This window comes from Camponotus floridanus, unplaced genomic scaffold, assembly GCF_003227725.1.
Source record: "Camponotus floridanus strain SB8 unplaced genomic scaffold, Cflo_v7.5 scaffold7, whole genome shotgun sequence".
NCBI classification, from domain to species: domain Eukaryota; kingdom Metazoa; phylum Arthropoda; class Insecta; order Hymenoptera; family Formicidae; genus Camponotus; species Camponotus floridanus.
Genome location: NW_020229838.1, coordinates 3,261,000 through 3,285,268, shown reverse-complemented (window position 1 = coordinate 3,285,268; position 24,269 = coordinate 3,261,000). Strand labels below are relative to the sequence as shown.

The following is a 24,269-nucleotide window of genomic DNA, read 5'->3' as shown; positions in this document are numbered from 1 at the left end:
TCTGCACGACATCTTGTCTGCTATTGTTTATGCTCGGACGTGCGACAGCCAATGAGCGCGCGCGCTCATCGAGCGCTCCGATTGGCTCGCGATTAGTACCGTCGACAGTCATCGGCGACGACGCGGCGCCGTCGTCGACGCACCGATCTGTGCGCGCTTGCCCGCTCCCGGCGACGGTTCACGTCCAAAATTAGTAAATAAAGACGATGGCAACGTTCGAGCTGCGCGCCGTCGTGTCGTCGTCGTCATCTCGCCGTCGTCTCGCGGAGGGTGTTTGGTAAAATGAAGTGGAAACGTGCCGCGCGTATCGCGACTGTCCAGGAAAGCGCGAGAAACATCGTCGAGTGACCGGCGACTGACAAACTGTTGGGCTTCGTCTGGCGTGTGCGACAAGATACGCTCGCTGGTGGACCGGGATACTTCCTCGAGGACCGCGAGAACGGACGGACGGACGGACGGATGGTCGGATGAAACGGGGGAAAGACAGAGAAGGAGAGAAGGAGAGAGAGAGAGAGAGAGAGGATAATCCGCGCTCCAGAGTTCACATCGTAAGGTACGAATTCCCGCTATTTTTAGCCGGCCCGTCGCGGCCGGCGTCGACGTGTGTGTCGTGTGCGTGTGCGTGCATCTTCCTCGGATTCCCATTCAAAGCTTTACGTCGTCGTGGGTGAGCGACGAATCGTTATTCCTTGCGATCGCGGAGAAAGAGAGAGAGAAGACGATGCTGCAGAGTCTAGAAAGTTGCGATAACGCGAAAGTCGGGCAAATTGATAACAATAGGGGAGTTGTAAGAATAAGGGAGATTGGGAAAATGATTGGATGTTGAACGATAGTTTGGAAAAGATTAGAGAGATATTGTATTTAAAGTTAACGAGAAAAGTAAGGAAAGCCGATAACTGCTAGTGGATCGGACGAGATATCGAGATAATTAAAAGATAATTAATGCGATGACTTGGAGATGATAATATTAATTTTTAAAGCACTATTTTTCTCATCTATTTGCTTACGAAATCATCGATGATATAATCAAATACTTAATAATCATAAACAGGAATTTTCCAATAATTTATTAGCTTGTTTATAAAGACGGGAAAAGTATCGCGAATAATCGATGGTGATTCTATGATTTCATGTGAAGCAATACATGTTTTTTTATCCTACGTTATTTTACACGTCCTACATTCCATTTTTCAGTTATTTCGAGATAAATCCAAGATAATACACTTGAAAAAAGGCAAATATTGACATCATTACTTGAAGCAACCGAAAAAGGCAGGAACGGATAAAAAATTCGAAATGGAAAGAATATAGAAGAAAATCGAGGAAATTAAATTTGCACCGTGAACACACATATCGAGGAGAGGATATATTAATAAGATTTCTCGGCACGTTTGCGATTTTCTCTTTTATATGCACTTTCTCTCTTTCATCTTCCTTCTTCCAGAATACGAATATGCATTACCGTGTCGAGAACGAATAATACAGAGAAATAAGCCTAAAGAGAAATAAAGAAAGCAACAATTATTGCGCAATATTGTTTTTTTTAATATTTGATAATTGAAGATAAATAATAAATAATAATAATAATAATGAAAGAGAGAGAGAGAATAAATAATAATAAATAATAATAATAATAATGAATAATAATAAATAATAATAATAAATAATAATAACGTAATTTTTTTAAAAAATCGCAGCGAGAGAACGTGCAAAAACGTACTTTTTTAATTAATAATGTGCACGCATTGTTGCATGTAATTATTATTAATCATGAAACGAAGTAGGAATACTACTACACGTACAATATATCGTCGATGGACACGCACGTACACCCTCGCGAGAGTTCTCGATCTCTTGCCATCGTGGGCGTTGTGCGATTACCCAACGATAAAAGAGGAGCGTGCTCGAGACACGCGCACACGCACACACGTACACTTGCTTATGTAGGTGTAGGTAGTCGTAATTCGAAGAGCGTCTGAACTTTCCCGTAAATGGTTTATCGGAAAGATATTTCCTCGAGGATGTTATTTTCGTCCGACAGGAACGAAACCTACATATAGTGCGACAATGCATGTTTATATATGTAGGTGTACGCGTGCATGTGTACATGTATGTGTGCGCAGGACGCACGTTTCATTTGACCCGATTGACAGTCGGATTCTTTAAGTGGTTCCTCCGTCCTCGAGCATCGCGCGAAGGAAGTTTGATACGTCTTGCGATATTTGTCAGTATAGTATGTTTCTCCTCACGATATCGCCAAAACGTGCACGAGGATTCACGATAGATTTTTTTTAAAAAAGTGCCGGTCGATGTACGAGTTGCTTTTTGCAAAAACAGGTAAAAACCGATTAATTGATTAATTGATTAATTTTGTTAATTGATTAAATTTCTCCTCGGTTTAAATTAATTTAATGAAATTGTAACAATTTGTGCAAATTTTCTGGCGTACATCGAATCGTTAATAATATATCCAAAATATATGTGTATTTGATGACGATTCGTGAGAAATAAATATATAAATATAAAAAATATAATATATATCAGATAAAATAGAAATATATATAAGAAATAAATAAATAAATATAATAAATATGATAATATATCAGATAAAGAAGGCTCTAAATTAATAATTGAGAAGTGTCAAACTATAACGATTTATTATACTATAGAATTTACCTTTATACGTGACGGATTTTAACCGGTAAATTTTCCGGAAGAATGCTGAAGTATAATAAGCAATCTGTAGTATGACACATAGTATGATAACCAATCTATTGGACATGGGGTGATAACAAATCTTTACAATATCTGGCTAACATAAGTTACTTTCTATTGCATCTTTTTTTAATATTTAGATTAGTTGCTAGATTTATTTTTAGAAAATTGAAAAACCGAACATCAAAGAATTAAAAAAAATATATTTTTTTGAAAAATAAAAGTAAAATAAAATATGTTTCACATAAAATCATTGTAGAATCATTCCAGATTGCTAGAGATACTTTCTGTTTGTACAAGTGAGCTAACAAATTCTTGGAAAGCGTTTACTTATTAACAATAAGTATTTGATTATCATGCGATAAGATTTTCGACAAGTACGAGAAATCTATGCATGTAATAAAAATATCTTAACGAGCATTTTATCGACGCGCAAATTCGAAAATGAAATTTTAATTATGTATGACAATCATTCGTATTTTGCTGTTATCTCAGAACTGCAAAGTTCGAACGCGAATCGGTGCATCTCGGCGAATGCATCTTCCGCGGTGACCGTCCGGACCGTTTTTGAGCGCGTGTCACCGAGAATAACGAATTAATAATACCGATGTGAATCACGACGGCATCGATCCAGCACGCACCGTGTGACGTCATAGTTTTCTATGTACATACATACATCCTTAAATGCGTGACGCTTCGGTGGATTGACCTTCACCGGAAAGACAAAGACGGAGAGAGGAGCGAGAGGGAGCATTGTACGATTGACCGTGTTAATCGAACGGTAAATCCGTAGCGTTAGTCATCCCTGACGAAACCGATGGCGATTTTATTACAGGGAATAGCGCGAATCAGAATTTCACAATAATTGTTGAATAAGCTACTTTCGCGTATAAAAGAATATAATATTCTAAGAATTGAAAAATTCATTTCAACATTCAAGAATTTATGTCAATTATTATTAACGATATCGGTAAGAGAATGAATAGATATTTACAAATAAATATTGTCATTAATAAAAACGCAAGTATGTTTCCATGGAAGTGCACATTTTATTGTCATTCGAATCGCCGGGATTGAATAAAATTAAACAATGTAAAAACAATGCGATGAAAAACAAAATTTCGAGAAAGAGAATGAATAGATATTTATAAATAAATATTGTTATTAATAAAAACGCCAGTATGTTTCCATGCAAGTGCACATTTTATTGTCATTCGAATAAAATTAAGCAATGTAAAAACAATGCGATGAAAAACAAAATTTCGAGAAAGAGAATGAATAGATATTTATAAATAAATATTGTCATTAATAAAAACGCAAGTATGTTTCCATGGAAGTGCACATTTTATTGTCATTCGAATCGCATAGATTGATCAAATTAAGCAATGCGATTAAAAAAATGCGATGAAAAACAAAATTACGAGAAATTTAAGAGAGAAGGGAGAGATTCATAAATACATCAGAAAATAGATCGAAGAGAGTAAGATGGAGGAGAAGACAGGAAACTCTATTAGAGGGACACGAATCCCTTCTTTAAGGTTACTACTACCTACACGCGGATATACACGTCCCGCTAAAAATACCGTAAACGCGAACGGGCGACCGATCGGGATTGTATCGGGAGCGGAGCGAGGCTGCCAATCTTTCGACGGGGAGACACAAATAATTGCTTTCACATCTTCGCTATCTCCCCTCGTCCTCTCGGTCGTGACGCACTTGCTTTTGGTGTCTATTTTATGAAGAATACACTATCGATATTAATCATCGCCGATCGCTCGTTTCTGGGAATACAACTTTGAATCATTATGATATGTGAGAATTGTCGAGAGGATCTCTGAAAGATGTTCAAGAGTCCAAAAAAGTTCATGGTCTTTTATATATACAGGTGACGCAGTGATTCATTTTAATCTTAACAGGCAAATATTTTGAAAAATATGCGAGATACGAAAAAATGTTTTAGACGAAAGTTGTATGGTTTCAAGGGAGTGTATAATATCTAATTGCAAATTAATTTACATATTTTTTCTTAAAAACAACTATATTTTTATACCAATTGATTTCTCACATTATTTTGTGTATAAAAGTATTGAAGTAACATAATCGAAAAATGAATATTTTACGATTTATATAAAATTAGGAAATTATCCTAAGCCTCATAATTTGAAAAGTACTTAATGAAAAAAACATTTAATTATAGTGTTCTCTCTCGAGATAAGCTGTAAGAATGTGTAATGAAAAATAAGTGATCCATTTAGAAAATTAACTTTCGCGTGACCTTTAAACGACCAAGGTCAAATCATTGTCACCATCTTATATCCCCCTGGGAGCCAGACAACTTTTGTCTAAAACGTTTTTTCGTATCTCGCATATTTTTCAAAATATTTGCCTGTTCAGATTAAAATGAATCACTCTGTATATAAAATAAAATAGAAATTCTCTCTCTCTCTCTCAAAATCATTTTGAAAAATCTTTCTGCAGAGACTTTTCACTGAATTATTATCTCGCGTTCTCGGAAGAAACATCATCTCTCAGTGATATTTTTATTTCGATTAAAAGGTCTTTCGGTTCGCTTTATCAGTGCGCGATAATATTTTTTTTCTGCGCGATTTAGGACGAGTAAGTGTGGAGAGTTATTAATGGTTATATTACAATCTTTCCTGGGATTGTATCTGGGAACAGAAGTAACCGACTTGCGAGACGGTGTTGGTTCATACGCAGAAAAAAAGGCAACCGCGACGTCTAACCGCGATGTTTCCTTGAAGAACGCGGTTCTTCTTGGAACGTTCTACGACATCAGGCGAGAACGCATCGACGCATGATGGAAATAAAACTGGCCATTGGCGGCTGTTCGTACCAGGCCACGTGTACGAGATAGTCTAGGAGATCCTTAACGAGCGACTCTCTCGTTACCTCTGACAAGCGGAAGGAGATGCGAGAGAGGAAATTACACTCGGGAACGACATGAATGAGACAAGTTCTGAAATATGTATAGACGTCGTATGCTGCATCTGCACCGGGACATGTTCCACTTTCTCGATGCACAAAAGGATGGTCTTTGAATCCTTTGAAACCGCGATACTTGTATCGATATTCATCTCGCTCTAGAAAAGTTATATACGTATGATAATCCAGAGTCAAGATAGAAACGAGACGAGATCTCGTGACACGTTTTTTTTTTTAAATATATGAATGACAAAGAGTCTCTTATTCTCTTTTTTTATAGTCTTTATCAAGTAACAATGGCAGTGTAAGATGTTTTAAGTATTTAAATAGTTTAACCTAAGAATTTAAGTACATGTATAAAAGAGCTCTTCAAACTGATCATATATTTGTATGCACAATTTGTATGCACAATGAAGCGAGGAAACAGTACTTCTACTTCCTAGAAAAATTTAAGAAATGTAGAGTTTTCAAATTTTTTCACGCTTTTATAATTGTGATTAAAATTTTTTTAAACAATATCTTTACATTATTCCATTTTTACACAGAAAAAAAGGATATTCTTGTTTTGAAAATATCTTTAGTTTTAACATGGATATTTTGAAATGAGATTATATTGCGTTAAAGAAAAATATAATTGCTGGAATAATTGCTTTCTTGAATGAAGCTAATAAATTATAATTTTTTTAAAGTAGAATTAAATAATTATACATTCTTGAGATGACAATATTGAGAAAACAATGACTATATTGAAATAAGATTATAATATTGTTAAAATTTAAAATTAATTTAAAATTAAATTTCTTCTTAGAAGAATTTAATTTAAAAATATTTAATTTTATTTTAAATATATTAATTTTAAATTAAATTTTTCTAAGAAGATTATACATTTTTGCATATATATGAACGCGTTAATTTAAGTATATAAGTTTTGATTTGACGCTTATTTTTTTCTGTGTACATTGCTAATATAATTTATATACGTTGAGTAGTTGTACTAATAAATTTGTAGATATGTATATATATATAGACTTAGAAAAAAATTTCTTTCATCTTATATGGCTTTAAGCTTTTTATTTGATTTGGAGACACTCTTTATAAAACTGTTGCATATGCATGAGAGGCGCGGGAAGTAGCAGGGATGGGAATTGTTGCGCGAAATAAATATTTATTTTATTTAAATGACCAAAAATATATTGTATATCATTTTTTTTCATCGTTAATTATTCTAAACAAAACATGGGATCTCAATATTCGTGATGTTTTGATTATGAGTAAAGGTCTCGGCATCTTAGCCGTAGTCAGCAAGATGTTCTTAATCGCGGAAGGAAAGGGCAGGGCCATGTCACGTCGCCTTTTCGGTTTCATTCACCCGAGGGGAGCAGCCGCTGTTACTCTCGCACGTGGACACAGGGTGACGGGGAGAAGGGACACGGTCATACATCGTCGGTTCAGGCGCCTGAACCTAAGCACGGGCGCTGTATTTAAGTCAGCCGTTATCCATATTGCGGTGCATTAATAGCCAGGCGACGTGCTATCGTCGTCTCGCAGGGACGTCTCAGAGAGAAAGACGGAGAAAGAGAGAGAACCGAGCTCGGATAGTCCGCTCAAGTGGAGAATTATTTTCTTTCGAACGTGGACCTTGTCTGGTCCGCACAACCTCGCCATCCAGACGCGGCTCGTCTTCTCTCGGTGCACAGAATGCATTGTCGGCCAATACGAAAATTACACAGTGTGTGTAATTTAGTTCAATAAAAAATAACTTTTTCTCAAGACTTTTCTCGAGAGAAAGAAAGAAATGTCGAATGTTCTATTATTCATCCATGATTTTAAGGAATGAAAAATATTTTATGTTATTCAATTTTGAGAAATTTAGGATTAAATTTTGAAGAAAGTAATTAATTACAATTTTTCTATAATAGACTTAATGATTAAAAATATGAAAATCGTATATTAATTTTAATTTTCACAATGAATTTTTTTTGAACGGTGAAATACACTTAATTTTAAATGACATATGAGAGAGAGAGAGACTTTTTTAACAAAATTATATAACCAAAATTATGTAACAAGATCAATTAATCTTAAATTTTTTAAAATAATGAGAGATAAAATTTTGAAGTTAAAATTACGTCAAGTATATAAAAAACTATATTAATAATGATTATTCTATTTGGTTTGTTGAAATGTATTATATAAATTTTTACTAAAATACATATTTCGATAAACTTTACGAATATATTCTTCGATTAATTCGATTTTTTCTCACAAGTCAAAAGTCACTTTTGCTTCTCGTATCTCTTAATTCGATATTGAAATAAATATTTTTCCGAAAGAAAACACCAAGTATACAAGTTTGTTATTTATTTTTATTTCTGAAACTTATAACGTGTAATAATAATAATATAATAATAGTATCGCTAATAATACTAGACATAATACTATCGAAACTTTGATATTTCTGCGAAGAGAAGGCTATACGAATTGTCAATGGATACATCTGGCAAGGTTTATTCAAGCACTTCGGAAATTCGCGTCCGTGATTTATTTCGTTGGCGAACTAACTGTCGCGCATTGACGAAATCATGGCATAATCTACGCGCCATGAAGGCGCTTAGCTATTTTGACGATGAAAAATTCTGATGAAGAGAGAGAGACAACGAGAGAGAAAGAGAAGGAGAGAGATTGGTCGGTTGGCGATCGTTTGTACTGTCGGGCAACAATTACATTTCATTAATCGTCCCGGAATGAGATTAACGATAGTTTCGTAGGATGATAGTCACGTGTGGTAAGAGCTGAGTTATTTAGAGTCATTTGAGTTTGTTAACGCTTATATTGAACAAACTGGCATCACACATCGTCAAACTGTGTTAGATTTAAATCTTACAATAAATCGCAACAGCGAAATAGCACAGGTCACTCTATCTCGAGTCGCTCTCCTCTTTGGGAAACATTTTACTCTTACGATCTCCTCTGCTCTCTCTTAAATTAAATATTATGCATACAATAATATCGCTGATTTTTTGCTAATTTTTTTCTACATTTTTATTATTTTCTGAATTCGTTACACGATATATAATTGCCTATCATTTTTATAAAATTCAAAGGATACATTTAATTGAAGCGTGTCTCGTGGAAAGTTGCAAGGTGCATTTCTTTGAGGACTTCCTCGAGGAATTTAGGAAATTAGCGGTGAGGAGTACTCGGTACGTGTAGAGATGACGAGAAGACGGTGCAGAGAGAAGAAACCTACCGACGACGGGTCGACATACACTGGCGTTTCGACGCCCGAAATAAACTCACCGCATTCTGCTTCTTTCTCTCTCTCTCTTCCTTTTCGCACTCTCGTCTTCTTCATTTTCTAATGTAAGACTCTGACTATAGCTAGTCTCTCTATCGTTGTCATCCTCGTTTACGAGAGAGTCCGCGCCGGTTCCGCCTGGGAGGCAGGAAGCGGCTGAAAAAAAGAGAAAAAGAGAGAGAGACAGAGAAGGAATCATGTCGCAATAAAAAAAGCGCTAGCGTCTTGAAATCCGTCGTTCGGGATGGAATTAAAACGCCGTTGCTCGTTCGCTGAAAAATTTCAACGGATTTTACTCCGAAGTCGTTTCTAAACTTCAACAGCGAGACGTCAAATGTAAAATTAATACATCATGCATAGTGCGCGAAGCTGTACCGTTTCTTCTGAAAATGTCAAATAATAGAGTAGAAAGGAAACTTTATTTAGATATGAAATTTATTTAGACGTTAAATGTAATGATACGAAAATTGTCTTTTACGTATCTTCAGCATCATCTATGTCTGAAGATTTACCTTGAAATCTTCGCGTTTCTTAGTGTATTATATAATAGTTTATTATTATTATTGTCATATATATATATGATAAAGAATATGTGATCCAAAAGTTTGGCTCAAAAATATTCTCATATAAGTTCACTTTAATCATAACGTTTATGTAAGATAAAAATAAAATTTCTTTTTACAATATATTATAGTTTGTTATTTGCTTTTCTTTTCACAGATAAACGCAGGCAAGATGGTTGTCGGAGAAGCAAGCATACATAATATAATGGGAGGGATGGAGAGCACGGGTGGTGTGCGGCTTCATAATCATAAGCGAAAGTTGAAACAAAGGTAAATGTCTGATTTAAATGTCGAAGAATCGAGTAATTTTTTTGCATACGAGAATGTTTTCGCAGTTTCAGAAAATTAAAAAAATTATATTATGAAAAAAAAGTTCTGATAAAAATTGTTATAGATAAACTATTACAATAATTTTCTGAATTTAATTGAGTAGCTTAAGTTAAATAAAATTTGATATAACAATTAATTCAGCAATGTATACAATTTGCGATTAAATTACAAATTAACAACCAGATAATTTACCTTTAATTTCTCGACGAAATTTCTCTTGCAGATTTGATATCATAAAGAAATTAGGCCAGGGCACTTATGGCAAGGTGCAATTAGGAATAAATAAGGAAACTGGTCAGGAAGTGGCAATAAAAACGATCAAGAAATGCAAAATAGAAACGGAAGCTGATTTGATCAGAATACGAAGAGAAATACAAATCATGTCAAGCGTTCAACACCCAAACATCATTCATATTTACGAGGGTAAGGATTTGGGATGCGATAATATATAACGATTTGAATGATGATGATTATATTATACATCAAATAAATAATCACAATCGAATAAATCCTCCTTTTTTATTTACATGAAAATTCACGAATTGAGCTAATAGAAAAGAGAATTGATAAAATTAATAATTTGATAAATTATTATTGATATAATTCAATATTTGAATTAATTAATTTTGATGGAAATTAGAGTTTATACTTTTCAATTCTTTGTACAATTTTATTCTACAAATTAACGTTTTATTTTGTTATGTATTTTTATAGTATTCGAAAACAGAGAAAAGATGGTGCTAGTAATGGAATATGCAGCTGGCGGTGAATTGTATGACTATTTGAGCGAACGCAAGGTTCTAAGCGAACACGAAGCTCGGAGAATATTCCGGCAGATCGCCACTGCCGTTTTTTATTGCCACAAACACAAAATCTGCCATAGAGATCTGAAACTCGAGAACATCTTGTTGGACCAAGTCGGAAACGCCAAGATAGCCGACTTCGGTCTTTCGAACGTGTTCGACGAGCAACGATTGCTGAACACGTTCTGCGGCAGTCCGTTGTACGCGAGTCCGGAAATTGTGAAAGGAACTCCTTATCACGGACCAGAAGTGGATTGCTGGAGTCTAGGCGTTTTGCTATATACATTGGTTTACGGTGCTATGCCCTTCGACGGGTCTAATTTCAAGCGACTAGTCAAACAGATCTCACAATCTGATTATTTTGAACCCAAGAAACCATCTCGTAAGTATAATGTTCATATAAAACATGTGTCAAGGCACATGTCCTTTAAAAGAACTTGACGTAACAAAATAACTACATCAAGAAATTCGTTAATTTCTAATATTCGAATGTTAAAAAAGAACAATGTTTCGTAAAATAAGTTTCCATTAATTATTTTTAATTTGTGAGATTTTTATAAAGTGGATGTTGATGCTTAAATTGTTTTATTCACTTCTCTTTCTTTCTGTTTTAGCTGCCTCGCCGCTTATAAAAGAGATGCTCACAGTCTGTCCGGGCAGACGCGCCGATATTGAAAAAATTTGCACTCATTGGTGGGTGAACGAGGGCTATGAGCAAAATTGTCTCGATATTGCCGAGGATCTGGCTGCTCAGACTCCTGTGCGTCTAGATTTGTTGCTTTCATTAGTGCCACAGTCCGCCAGTGCCGAAAAGCTACTGGTGGGTGATCAGCAGGCGGGCGGAGACGTTGCGAATAATATGTCTTCTGAAACGCTAGTACCTACCAGGTGCCATTCGGTTGGTAGCTTGATGGAACTCGATCAGAATAATTCCGATAGAAGAATAAGGGAGTTGTTTGAAGAGGAACCAAGGTCTTCCGCGGCTGGGGACGCCAAAAGAAAACTAGAGACAACTCCGTCGATGGACGAAACGGCCGCGGCAGGGGTGAAGAGGAAAGAGAGATCTAGGAGAAAAGAAAAGTCAGATGACAAAGAATCTAGAACCTATAGATCTGTGTCGAGGTAGATATTAATTTTAGAATTACTTTTTTTGGATTAAGATATTCGTGAATAAATATAACATCGATAAATGTTATTTTTTAGGCATCATTCAGCTCCAATTCCAAATGCTATATCGGAGGAGGCAATGGAGGTGGAGCCTGCAGCCATTATAACTGTTCCTACAAGTAAAACTGCCGATTTTGATAGAGCGGAAGGCGTGGCAGCTTGCTTAGAATTAATTGAAGAATCAAAAGAAAGATCGCCAAGTAAAGAAAGGAGCAAGACACCATTGATGAGCGAACAATCATGCGAACCAATGTCTGTCGAAAATGTTCAAATGTATGAGAAATTTTATAATCAAAAACCTAGTAATGAGGAAGATAAGTCTCAACAAAAGCATACTAAATCTCCTAGCAAAAGTTTACATGAAGATGCAGATACTGCTTCGAAAAGCGCAAATAAAACGAATGAGATGCCGCTTGACAAGAAGTCAGATGCCCTAGAATCAAAAGTGCCAAATGAAAATAACACAAATATCAGAAATGAAGCATATTTGTCGCAAGATATGCAGCATTTCGAACCAACGGAGAACGACTTCAAGAAGCTCAAAGAGAAGGCACTCTCCTTGGACTCCGAGCTGTCAAATGAAGTGATAACTGCACTCGCTAAACCTGTTGAAAGACGGCGTTCAAAGATATTTGAGACCGCCGAGAAATTCAATCAGTTGGCATCTACCGCAGAAAACGAGAAACCCAAGAAGATATTTATTCCTGGTGTTAACGTGGGAGGCGCGAAACGAGCCTTTGAACGGAAGGCCAGTCTCTCGTCCATAACCACGCCATCCCCCACAAAGGTCAGCGCGTCTAAAGTTATTATCGATGTACCAACCGACAAGAAAGGTGAGAAGGAGACGGAACAAAAGCAGACGATAGAAGGTCAGGAAACCGCGACCACGGAAGATAGATTGAATAAACAAGACGAAGCGAAGAAACGTGCCATCGATATCATTAGTGGCGCGATCGGTAAACCTCCGATGCAAAAAAAGCTGAACGGCTCGCCACCAATATCGCCTCAAAACTCGGACTCCAAGAAATTGCTCGGATTGAAGATACAAGTCGCACCGAATGACATGCGATCGGCCACCATCTCTGTTTCGACGCCAGTTGAGACGAAATTCGACAGCAAATTACCATCGCAAGCAACCGTAAGTGTGAAATTAATGCTATCGTTATTTCATCGTTATGCATCTATTATGCATCGGTTCGCATTTGATTTTTCTTTTTACTTTTTTTTTTGATAGATAACTAGTACGTCAGCTGCTACCAAAAATTCACAGTTGGAGGAACCTAAGATGTCGAGTAAAATGGAGATAACATTAAAGAGCGCAACGTTGCCTAGGCGAAAAACTAGCAAAGCCGAAATTACATTATCCGGGACCAAACCGTCGGAAACTGTAGCGTTTAAGTCCGAGGTAGAAGCTAAGATTGATGCTTTTCAACCGCAGAAACTACGCACGCAGAGATCGGAGGTGGCATTTCCGGTCGCCGCGGTGGGGTTGCCTCGTGCAAATAGGAGCGCGAGCTTAGAACCAGAAGTTAGGCTCCAGGCTGCACCACCGAGGGAAAGAATTATACCAATTCAGGTTTGATTCTTCAAGTACATATTCTTTTCTAGTTTACATAGCGAAATTAACTCTTGCTTTTGCAATACCTATAGGTGGAGATGGGATCTGAACAGCATTCGACTACACCGCCGCCTAAACCACTAATATCTCAGAAATCAATGTCTCAGCGATCGGGATCTTTGTCGCGTCAATCAACTGCAGATTCGGATACAGACAGCGCTCTCGGTTCAACAGTGGGTCCGGAACCGATCAGGAAGAGTCCTAGGGAGTATATAATTCCGATCGCAGTAGAGGGTGGTGGTTATGTCACTCCTAGATCGGGTAGTCTGGAACCAGAGAGCAAGACCAGCACACCGACGAGCACGAATCCGCCGAGATCCCGATTCGGTAGACCGAGAAGAATGAGTTCTCTCCTGTCGGATGCTAGCGAAGACGAGTCTCCCTTCTCTTCATTGCACGGGTAAAGGATACAAGTTTATCAAATAAATAATCTGATAAACAGTCTATCAATGTATGTATGAATATTATGCTCAGCTCATGCGAAGCTGCTTTATAAATTCAAATTTGAGTGTCAATGTTGAATCATTTTAATCTTTTATTTTTTTGAACAGCGATGATCTATTACAAAGACATATGCATCGGTTGAGGAGTTCGCGGCCGTCCAGGCAATCAACCGAGCATGCTGACAGCTTATCGTCCGGCGAGGACGACGACGACGACGGTTTCGAGTTACTGACGGCCGAAAATCTGTTTTCAACCTTATTATCTAGAGTGCGAAGTCTGACGCAACGACTCAATGTCGATGACAATCGACCCGGTGGTTTTCCAAGTAGCAGATTGTTCAGCCGACTGGGTTCTCAACCAACATCGCAAGCGTTTTGGAGTCTTAACAAGCCGTTGTCTAGGTAAATATAGATGTTCTTATATTAGCGTGCAAATATCATTTCCAGCTTGATTCATCTAACAGCGAGACTTAACATTGAGCTCTCGATATAACTTTTATTAATGATTCATCAAGTATTTAAGAATTTTTAACTTTAATGATAACGTTGATGACTTTTATGCTTGTCTGTGCAAGCTACGAGAGCTATGTCGAAACACGGACCATGACTACGTGAGTCCAATTGTTCAGAAAGAGATTTGTAAAACGTAGTGTAACACGCGCCTGTTAGCCGAGATACAAGTAATAGGGATTGCAAAAAAAAAACGAAACACAGAAATCGCAATTGGACACAGAGAGCAGGTTAAAAAAACTAGATCGCATATTTATACATGTACATGTTTGTGCCAGTCAACCTAATTTCGTCCACCTCGGCTTAATACCATGCGCCACACGGAGACACCTGAGAGTAACACATACACGTTGCAAAAAATAAACAAGCCCGAAATACTTGCGATCAACCCGCATACGGCTGACACCCCCTTGCTTCTTGCCAACACCTGCCTTTTACTGCCAGTACTGATTTTGTCTTCATAGACACCGATTTATTTTGCACACTCTCATATCGCGGATGTCGTTGGTGTGAATATCTTTTTTTTCCTCGCTTTCTTTTTCAAACACTCGCGTTTCGATCCGCATCAAAAATTAATTTACTTTTATACGCTAACATAAACGTGATATCTTGTCGTTTTTTTCTTTTCGTGCATACAGGCGACTTTCGGAATCGCAGTTTAAACATTCTCTGAGTCGGGACGCAGATATGTTCTCGAGGAGAGATTCCGCCAGCACTTCCAATCCCGGAACTCCGAATAGCCCTGGATCGCGCAGTACACCTTCCAGGGAGAGCGTCTTCGAAATCGGAAGCAATACGTTGCCAAGAGGTAAGAGGGTGTAATACGGTCATTTTACAATTTTACGTGGTACCTTGATCCGCATAAGAGCAAATCATAATAAAGTAAACATTGATGATTTGAAACTATCTTGCAAATGATTTCAGTGCTGTCGTTGCTGATCAAGGCTCACTATGAATTGTACATACGAATATTCAATGTTGTAGAATGTTGACTCGCGCGTTTCGTAGAAGCTGAATTTTTTTTATTTATAATCTGTTACTTTTTTTATGTATATCCAATTAGTTCTGATTCGATTACATACGTATGGCATTAATTGAAAAATATGGATCAGAAAGCTTCTATTGAATCGCTGCAGTCATCAACGCTACCTTGTCACTAGTTAAATTTATTAGCCTTGTGAAAAAATGCTGGATGGTATTCAGCATGCATCTTCTAGTACCTAGCTGTTGTCGAGTCGTTGATAGACAGAGCACATCTTTCTGTTTACTTTTACCTATTGTTTCTCTTTTTTTCTCTTTTGATTATTTTCCTTTCGATAAGTTAATTTTTTGATTTCTTGCCTGACGATGTTTTGCAATTTTTGGTACTAACACACGGTAGATTAATTGTACGGTTCATGTTTGGCAGAGATGAGTATATATATATGTGATGGATCTCTCCTTTTATTCGTGATTTTATAAATATTGAATATTTAATTCGCGTTATAAGTGAAATGCAAAAATGTCGATTGATTTTTAAATAATATTTGATTATTGCTATTTATACTCTCTTTTGACACACAAAAATAGATAAAGAAAAATTATTTAATAATTTATATAAAACTTTTGAAGAATAAAACAAATTATTATTGTTTATGATTATTTTTAGATTTTATGTATTCTTGAGAATTTATTTGCACTCATTCATTAGGACCCTATCTCTCTAATTATATTTATTTATAAATAAACTCTTTTATTTTTAAGAACTTTTTTTACTTATCCAAGTATAAAAGTTACAAAGTTTGTTTAATGCACTGTGTTTTGTAAAATTAATATATATTATCTTAATAATACAATTAATATATATTAGAGATATAATAATATTTATTAATATATATTATCTTCAATATAAATTACATATATTTGTTTGAAAAATTAAAAAATGCAAATAAAAAAAAGAATAATAAGTAGAAACTTTATTCCTAGTAAATTAAAGAGACATAGCGAATAAATTGTAAGCTCACTTTGCCTGACAGAGAACCTTGTAATACGCCATAGCTGTTGCAATGCACTGCTGCTGTTGATTTCCATTATCTCATAACAATGTAGTAGCAGTTTCTTCTTTTTTCATTTACCTAGTGTATACACTAAATATTTTTGGAGCATGTTCTATATACATATCCATATACAATATACAAACAAGAGTCTCAATTTCACTTTCCAAAAACTGAGATCCATATTTAATTCAAGTTCATGCATTAATTTACGTCTATCGTCGACTCTTCAATCAGTAATTGAAATAATTGTTTGTTAGCGTTTTCGGAGGAGAAAAAAATCAAATTATCACAGTAGTTGAATGTTATGATTGTTCGGCTTAATTGATTTGATTAATTTAAACGACAGGGACTTCTAAATTGATCCTTTTTATTCACTAAGTAAATTTAATTAATGATGTATCAAAATATTGCTCTTTTGTGTCTTACAAAATCTTCTCTATTTGTTTCTGAAAATATAATATGGATATTATAATTAAAAGAAATAATAATGTACTGCCAGAAAAGTGTAACTTTTTTTGTAAATTATAGAAAGATTATTGACAAAAAAAAAATATAAGAAAGAAGACCCTGTTTGTACGCAGATGTACATGTTAACCAAAAGATCGCATTCGGTCAATAAGTTAGCAAACAATTATTATCGGAGATATAATTTAGAAAAATCTATACTGTGACGTCGTTTTGTGATACGTTAATTGACGGTTTTATTGACGGTTGTTGCAGCGACCGTGCGAGTGACTCTACGTAGGCGGGCAGACGATAATCCCCAGTAGACACAAACCAAGTTAGGTACTAATGTCTATATCTCTCTAATTCTCTCAAAGTGTTTTACGTGACACTGATAAAGTCACACGCAGTCTCATGACATTGAGAAAGAGAACAAAAAAATAGTCGTTCAATAAACGCACACTCTCATCGAGGTCTTCCTCGAACATCGTCAATCTGTCTGATGTTACCGCATAGAATGATCGCAGCGATTTGTGGCCGACAAAAAAAACGGTACAATTTTTCCGTCACACGATGAGAAGACAAATTGTGGACATTCTCGCATTATACGATAATTACGATATACACATTTAACACTCTTCACGCGGTGCGTCTTGGACGAGACCAGACATCCTGCTCGCGAGAGTGGATCTCTTCCTGTGGATCTTCCGGGTTATCTTTGGTATGATTTATTTCGGAGACGTGTATATTTGCGATGTATAAAAAGAAATGGGAAAGTGTACACTACTATGAGTATTGAATCGACGAAAAACGAAGTATGTCAATAACAATGCCACGAACGTGTAAAGCTCCGATGTTTGTAATAAGTGACGACAAATGTGTAAGTGTGATATGATATTTTGTGCAACACATTGTGGAATAAATCATACCGAAACCTGGCTCGCGAAAATCGTTGATAAATAAGTTACTTGTTGCCATGTTTTAAGAATTTGAGAATAACTTTGTTATACGAGAGAGAGACAGAATTTTCTATGTGTTACATTGTTAGCGAGAGGTATTTGAAGAAGAAGAAAGAGAAAAGAAATCAAAGATTGTATACTTTTTTTTTTGTGCAAGCGGAAGCTAACCTTCTTGTCTGAGATGGCTGATATTTGTTGTGTTTTTAAGAGTTTAAATAACAGCGTTTTTTAATATTTCACATTGTCTCCGCATGCTTTGATATAATGCATATATATGTATATATACATATATATACATACATACACATATATATATATATATATTGTATTTAATATTATTAGCCCCTTCTCCTTCTCTTTGTGGCACTACTTGTTCTAAGTCTACTCATTTAACACATTGTGATTTTTAAGAATATATATATTATTTATATGTGTATACATAATATATATAATAATATATCTGATAATATATATTACATATAGAATAAATAATAGTATATATTATATATACATATATATATATATATATAGTATATATATTATATATTGATTTATTTTATATTTTGTTATTTATTAATTGAAATCTATAATTATTTATATATGAAAGCGTCCTATTTTTTTTGCATGATCACTGTTAAATGAGTACACACTTTATAATTTTCTGTATTAATGCCTATATGTAAAGAAAAGCAGTACGTATATGTATATGCTACTATTATGTAGTATCGTTGATGCATATTTTCAAAGAGCCATTGTTTATATGTGATATCCTTGTATAAGATTAGTTTTGAAATCTTCCACTATTCTAAGTCATCGATGTCACGCGGAAAGCGAGTAGAGTCACGTTTTAGAGAGTTTTCCATGACTTGAAAATATACATCGACGAAGGCGAGTGCAGTTGTCCTACAATATATAGTTGTATGATATGTGGGATCGCTTTTGAGAAGACGCTCGACAAAATTTGAATGAGAGAAAAGAAGGAACAGTATGTTTCATTTTATTTATTACATTTTTCGCGACAGAGATTTTATAAAAACAATTTATGTATGTAGAGAGAAATAAAGGAATGTAAATATACCGACATTGTGAGAGTATTCTTACGCAACTGTCCTACACCAAATATTACTACCAACAATAATACCTAGTTGCCACACGATACAGACACGCACACACACACACACACACATGTACACGTACCCGCATGCGGAATGTGCATAGACCCTGTTTCGATTGCTTTCAGATAGAGTAGAGGAAGTTCGCAAGCGAGATATAGAAGCGGAAACGGCTCAAGTCAAGAAAGAGACGCGAGAGTCGTTGGAGCATAATTTCACTCCCAACTTGGCGCGCAGATTGAGCAGGCAATTTATCGAGCAGACCAGGCATTCGATACCGCGATCACCATCTGTACCGCGCGACAGCAGCAGATACTGTCGGTCACCGACGAGGGAAACGCCGGCGAGAAGCTTGATCGGCGAGATTGGGAGATTACAGCACTCGGCGACGTCCGATCAGACCGAGTACAGGGGTAGATCACTCGATCGGGGTGGTATTAGGAGGACCAACAGTTTGCTGGAGCCATCCAGACTTGACAGATCGATGGAGCGACATTCACCGCGGAGAAGCATCAGTTTGTTTGACGACGACGACGACGACGACGATGGCAGACTGTTGACGTCGCTACCGAAGCACGTGATGACACTCGGACGGAAATACAAGGACTCTGCTAGATCGAGCATCATTGGTAACGTAAGACGAGACAATTTTTACAATTACAGGACAACGGATAAGATCCAGGAGGAACCCGGCGACGACGCGTATCTCGTGTCTGGCTGCAAGGAAGATACCGATAATGCTGCTGAAAACGGTTCTGTGTCGGAAAGCACTTCGATATCCATGTGTAACTCGAACGCCAATCTGATAGACACCACCACTACCTCGAGCGGCATATCAGCCAGATCCTGCGAGACTTCGCCTACAGAATCGTCATCCAATCTGGGCGATTATACGAGCAAATCGATCGGCAAGTCCGATCACACGTCCATGAGCTTCGAGAATCGCCTATTAGCGGCGGAAAATCTGATCAAGGAATCAAAACTAAGGAATCTAACACCGCAGCGATTCAATCCGAATCTCAGCTGTAATTATAAGGACACGGACAAATGCGATAAGGAGGCACTGATTACCACCTCACCCCCGGACTTGTCATCTAACTCCATCACATCCAAGAGACGTAGCTGCATCCCGAGTCTCAGATTGCGTTCAGGCTCGTTAACTAGAGAATCGAGCGTAAACGCAGACTACAGGAAGTCATTCAGTGGCTCGCAAGACGCGCTGGCTGGAAATGCAACTCAGGAAAGATCGATATTGAGCAAGTTCTTTAGAGGCAGCAGTAAAGAGACTGAATCTAAGAACAACAACAAGCAAGATCAGAAACCTAAACAACATCGGATCTCACGCTTCTTGCGACCGGACTTTTTCGACACACCACGAGAGGAGAGTCAATACGTGAAGGAGAAAGAGGCGCAGAAGGCAGCAGAGAACGAGCGCCGGAAATCACGATTTATGAGACGAAAGAGCGAGAACAAGAAGGGCGAAAGCGCGAAGGACGAGAAGATCTGCAAGGAGCAAAAGAATGAAATGAACGCGTTACAAAAGGATAAACTGGACAGTGTTGTCGCCTCTTCTGCCCCTTCCTCCTCTTCTTCAGAGACCAAGCCCAAGAACGAGGATAAAGAGAAAGCGAAGGTGGAACGTGTCTCGGGTGCGAAGAGCGGTTTCCTGCATTCATTGGAGAAGAAGTTGGAGAGGCTGCGCGTAAACGACGAGATGGCGGGCGCAAAGTCGACGACGATAAATGCCAATGATCGGAAGGAACGCGAATGCTCGGCGCCGCCCATCCCGTGTTCATCCGTGGAATCGACAGGCGCAAAGAAGACACTGAGTGTGGAGAATCTATCGTTGAACAAGAATGCCGATGTCAAAAACGTGCCATCAGCCAAAGGAAGGGTGACATCGGTGTTGGGTTTGTTTAAGACAAACGCGGACGCGAAGCAGAATAGCAGCGGCCGATCGCAGAACGCAATCATGAGCAGGTTGAAGAGAAGCCCTCCCAAATGCGCCAAGTCGGTCGAATCGGAGGAAGACAGCACAACGAGCAAAATACCGACCAAGTTCGCCAGAGCCGAGAACAAATCGGGGAAGAAGATACCGGAGAACAAGAGATCACCAGAGAAAGTCAGCGAGTGCAAGAGATCGCCGCCCAAGGAGAAACCGAGAGAAAAAGAATCGATCGTTAAAGAGAAGAAACCTCTGATGGAGAAGCAGCCGAGGGAGCTTAAAAAAGCACCGGAAAAAATCATGCAGTTGGACTCTTCCGCGGATAAAACAAAGTTACAGAAAGCGGAGTCACCGAAAAAATTAGTGGACGAGTCGGACCCTCAGAAAATCATAGATAATAAACATGCGGAGTCCATTATTAGTGGCGAAGACAAGAAACTGATGAAGACCAAGAAAAATATTAATTCTCTAGGTAAGAATGGATCTATCGCGAGAATTGACAAAAGCGAGGATATTGATAAAAAGATTAAGAAGCCGGTGAAATTGAAGGAAAGTACAGAAAAAGATGATATCAACGGCACTAAGAAAAAGAAGATAGTGCGTGTCGTGAAGAAGGTCGTGAAGAAATCGTCCGATAGTTCGGAGAGCAAATCCGATGAGAAGGAGAGATCATTGAAGCCATTGATAAAAAAGAGACTAATAACAAAGAAGGAGAAAAGTCCCGAGGCGTCGAATGTCATAGCACAAGATGAGGGAAACAATCTTGACGATCAGATTGCCTCGAAATCATCCTCTTTAAAACGGACGGAATTGGACATTCAGAAAACATCGTTTGCGAAGTCTGACAATCATGCTAGCGAACATCTTACGCAAAGTACAGATACGTCATCCAAAGTCGATGTTATAGAAGACCAAGCTAGACCGAACAAATCCGCACACTTGTCGTCCATCGATCAGACTAGTACTGTGCTTCAGAACACTTCCAATTCAAATGTCAATCCGACTAAACAATCACCGGATCAACATCGGCCGAGTAGAGCAGGCCTGAAACTCGATCTGTCCAAGATTCCACAGCACACGTTCAGACACACGACTCCCAAGAGGGACTCGCCCAAGTCCGGGTCGCCCAAAGCGAATCCCGCTATTGGATCGCCTAAGACTGACGTTCCTGTGGCAGAAAGTGGCGACAAATTGATAGAGTGTCTGTCGAGGATGACGCATCACGCTAACATCACCGGCAACAAGATCATTATCGATAAGCCTTTGCGTGCCAAGGATGTCGCTGAGCTGAAGCGAGAAGTCACCGAGTGCGTCAGGATCATGGAGAATCACATAGAGTCGCGAAACGATTGCTCGAGCTCGCAAACTATCGACGATTATTCAACGTTTGATTCGATGAGTGACGAAAAGCCGAGAGAGAACGCGATAGGTCCGCTTAAAGAAATCAGCGACACGAACAACGCTAAAATGACTAAAGAGTCGCCATCGGAAGAATGCTTGACCAGCGAAATGTTCTCGCCTGAAGAACCGGAGAGCTTTGATTCCTGGTCGATCTGTTCGGCTGACCTGAATCACAATCGCGGTGATTTGCACTCGCCACTGTTATATTCGCCGACGTCGCCGACGTCGTATTCTCTATTCACGCGCGGCGACAGCTCGGAATCGGTGATAGACCGAATACGAAGGCGCAGTTTCTATTCAAGGTTCAACGATAGGAAGAGGCCATCTCTGACTGCGCCACCGCCAGGAGTGACCAGCGCGACTCTGCCCAGGAGATTCAGCCTCAATAGCTCCAGGGAAAGGGAGCGCAGCAGATTGTATTATGGCATTTCTAGAACAAGGTAAATTAATTTACAGCGTACATTTTCCAGTTCTTCCTCTAATCATCTGAATTGTTTTTAAAAATTGCAATATATATATATGTATATTTAATGGTTTTTAAATCCTTATGATATGTAAAATATGTTCCAAAAGTTTGGCTATCTATTTCTGAAATACCCTAATTAATAATAATAATTTATTTAATATTATAATAAGTTTTTTTACATAAAGGGAAATTCATACCTATCATATATATTTCATAGATCGGACAATAGATACGGTTTATACGATGAGGTGTCCTCCAGAAAATCGCCGATCGACCGAGAGAGATACAGCGACGTGTCCTCGCACGGTCATTACAGTCCAGAAGCAAAGTCCCTCTACGATCATTATGTACCGTCTTCCTCATACGATTCCTCGAAGAGATACGTGAAGTCGCCAACCTCGGATCTGTGCGCGTCGCGCGTTAAATATCACAGTACGGACGTCATCGCGGACAACGATCTCGCGGTTTCAGGGTACAAGAACATCACCAAGTCAAGATCGTCCCTGAACGACGGCGGTACAACGGCGGATTTTTATTGCGGTAGGAGCGCATCGACCACTCTGCCGAAAAAGTACGGCTCCACTGTTAGTCGTCTGGAACCGAAAAGCGTGGAGTACTACGAGGAGATCCTGTCGCCGAGCAATCCAGACTATTTGTCGTCGCGTGACACCTGCCGATCACCGTTGCTGGACGGTTACTTGAGCAGATGCGAGAACGGATATCACAACAACGGCAATATCGCGGATCTATCGCAATTCGGCGCCGACAGGCAAAGATCCTACGCTGATAGGATGGCGGATGTGGAGTTCGCCGAAGGGAACAGCAAGCTATTCGGTGAGCAGAAAAGGGTACAGTGAACAAATGCGTTAAATCATTCTCGTTAAAAGATCAGTGAAAAGAAATGTAATTTTTAGAAGCGAAAAAGAAATTAATCTGTTTTCAGTTATCTTCTACTCTGTTTTAAATTCTCATATTCTTTGTTTTAATTCATAGGATGTAATTGCAACTGCAAACAAATTTTATTTTTTCAGAAACATAATGCAACACTTCAGTGAAAGAAAAAACGTATCCTCGGTGCTGCAGATATATCTTTTGTTATGGAAAAAAACTGACTTTTAATTCGGATAGAGAAAGTAATTTTATAAGAATACACTGAAAATACAGGAAAACGCGGCATCTACTATTATACAACGATTTTATATAATTAGATTTATAATATATCAGTGAATCTCTCATTGCGCGTCAAAGTGTCTCGCGCTTCTTTATCACGATGATGAAATAGTCGCGATGACAAAGGTGGAACCAACAAATATTAAATAAATACATCGTGTTGAAATACAAGGATGTCCGGTTATAAGCAAGATTTTTTACTAAATTAGCGACGAGTTATTTCTCTAACGAATTGAAAACGCCAAAAATAATATTTTTCAGAAGCTATTTTATATGTTATGTACGTGAAGGGAGAAGCTTAATCAAACTTCATTAAATTTAGATATACTTTTTTGAAATTTTTGAA

General features: G+C 37.8%; 1 protein-coding gene across 3 annotated transcripts; it reads left to right on the top strand.

Annotated features, from left to right (window-relative positions):
- Window positions 1-144: 144 nt before the first annotated feature.
- On the top strand, window positions 145-24,053 carry LOC105253138. Of its 3 annotated transcripts, none has more exons than XM_011260971.3 (14): window positions 145-553; window positions 9,677-9,789; window positions 10,073-10,272; window positions 10,564-11,034; window positions 11,267-11,774; window positions 11,856-12,957; window positions 13,258-13,395; window positions 13,470-13,837; window positions 13,989-14,282; window positions 14,456-14,491; window positions 15,029-15,198; window positions 19,070-22,727; window positions 22,971-23,587; window positions 23,785-24,053. In XM_011260971.3, the coding sequence occupies exons 2-14, from the start codon at window positions 9,692-9,694 to the stop codon at window positions 23,790-23,792; spliced, it is 7,668 nt and encodes a 2,555-aa protein (XP_011259273.2). In that variant the 5' UTR covers window positions 145-553; window positions 9,677-9,691; the 3' UTR covers window positions 23,793-24,053. The 3 variants fall into 3 exon arrangements, with proteins under 3 accessions (XP_011259273.2, XP_011259271.2, XP_011259272.2); XM_011260969.3 differs by having other exon boundaries at window positions 13,054-13,395; XM_011260970.3 differs by lacking the exon at window positions 14,456-14,491 and having other exon boundaries at window positions 13,054-13,395.
- The last annotated feature ends 216 nt before the right edge of the window (window positions 24,054-24,269 follow it).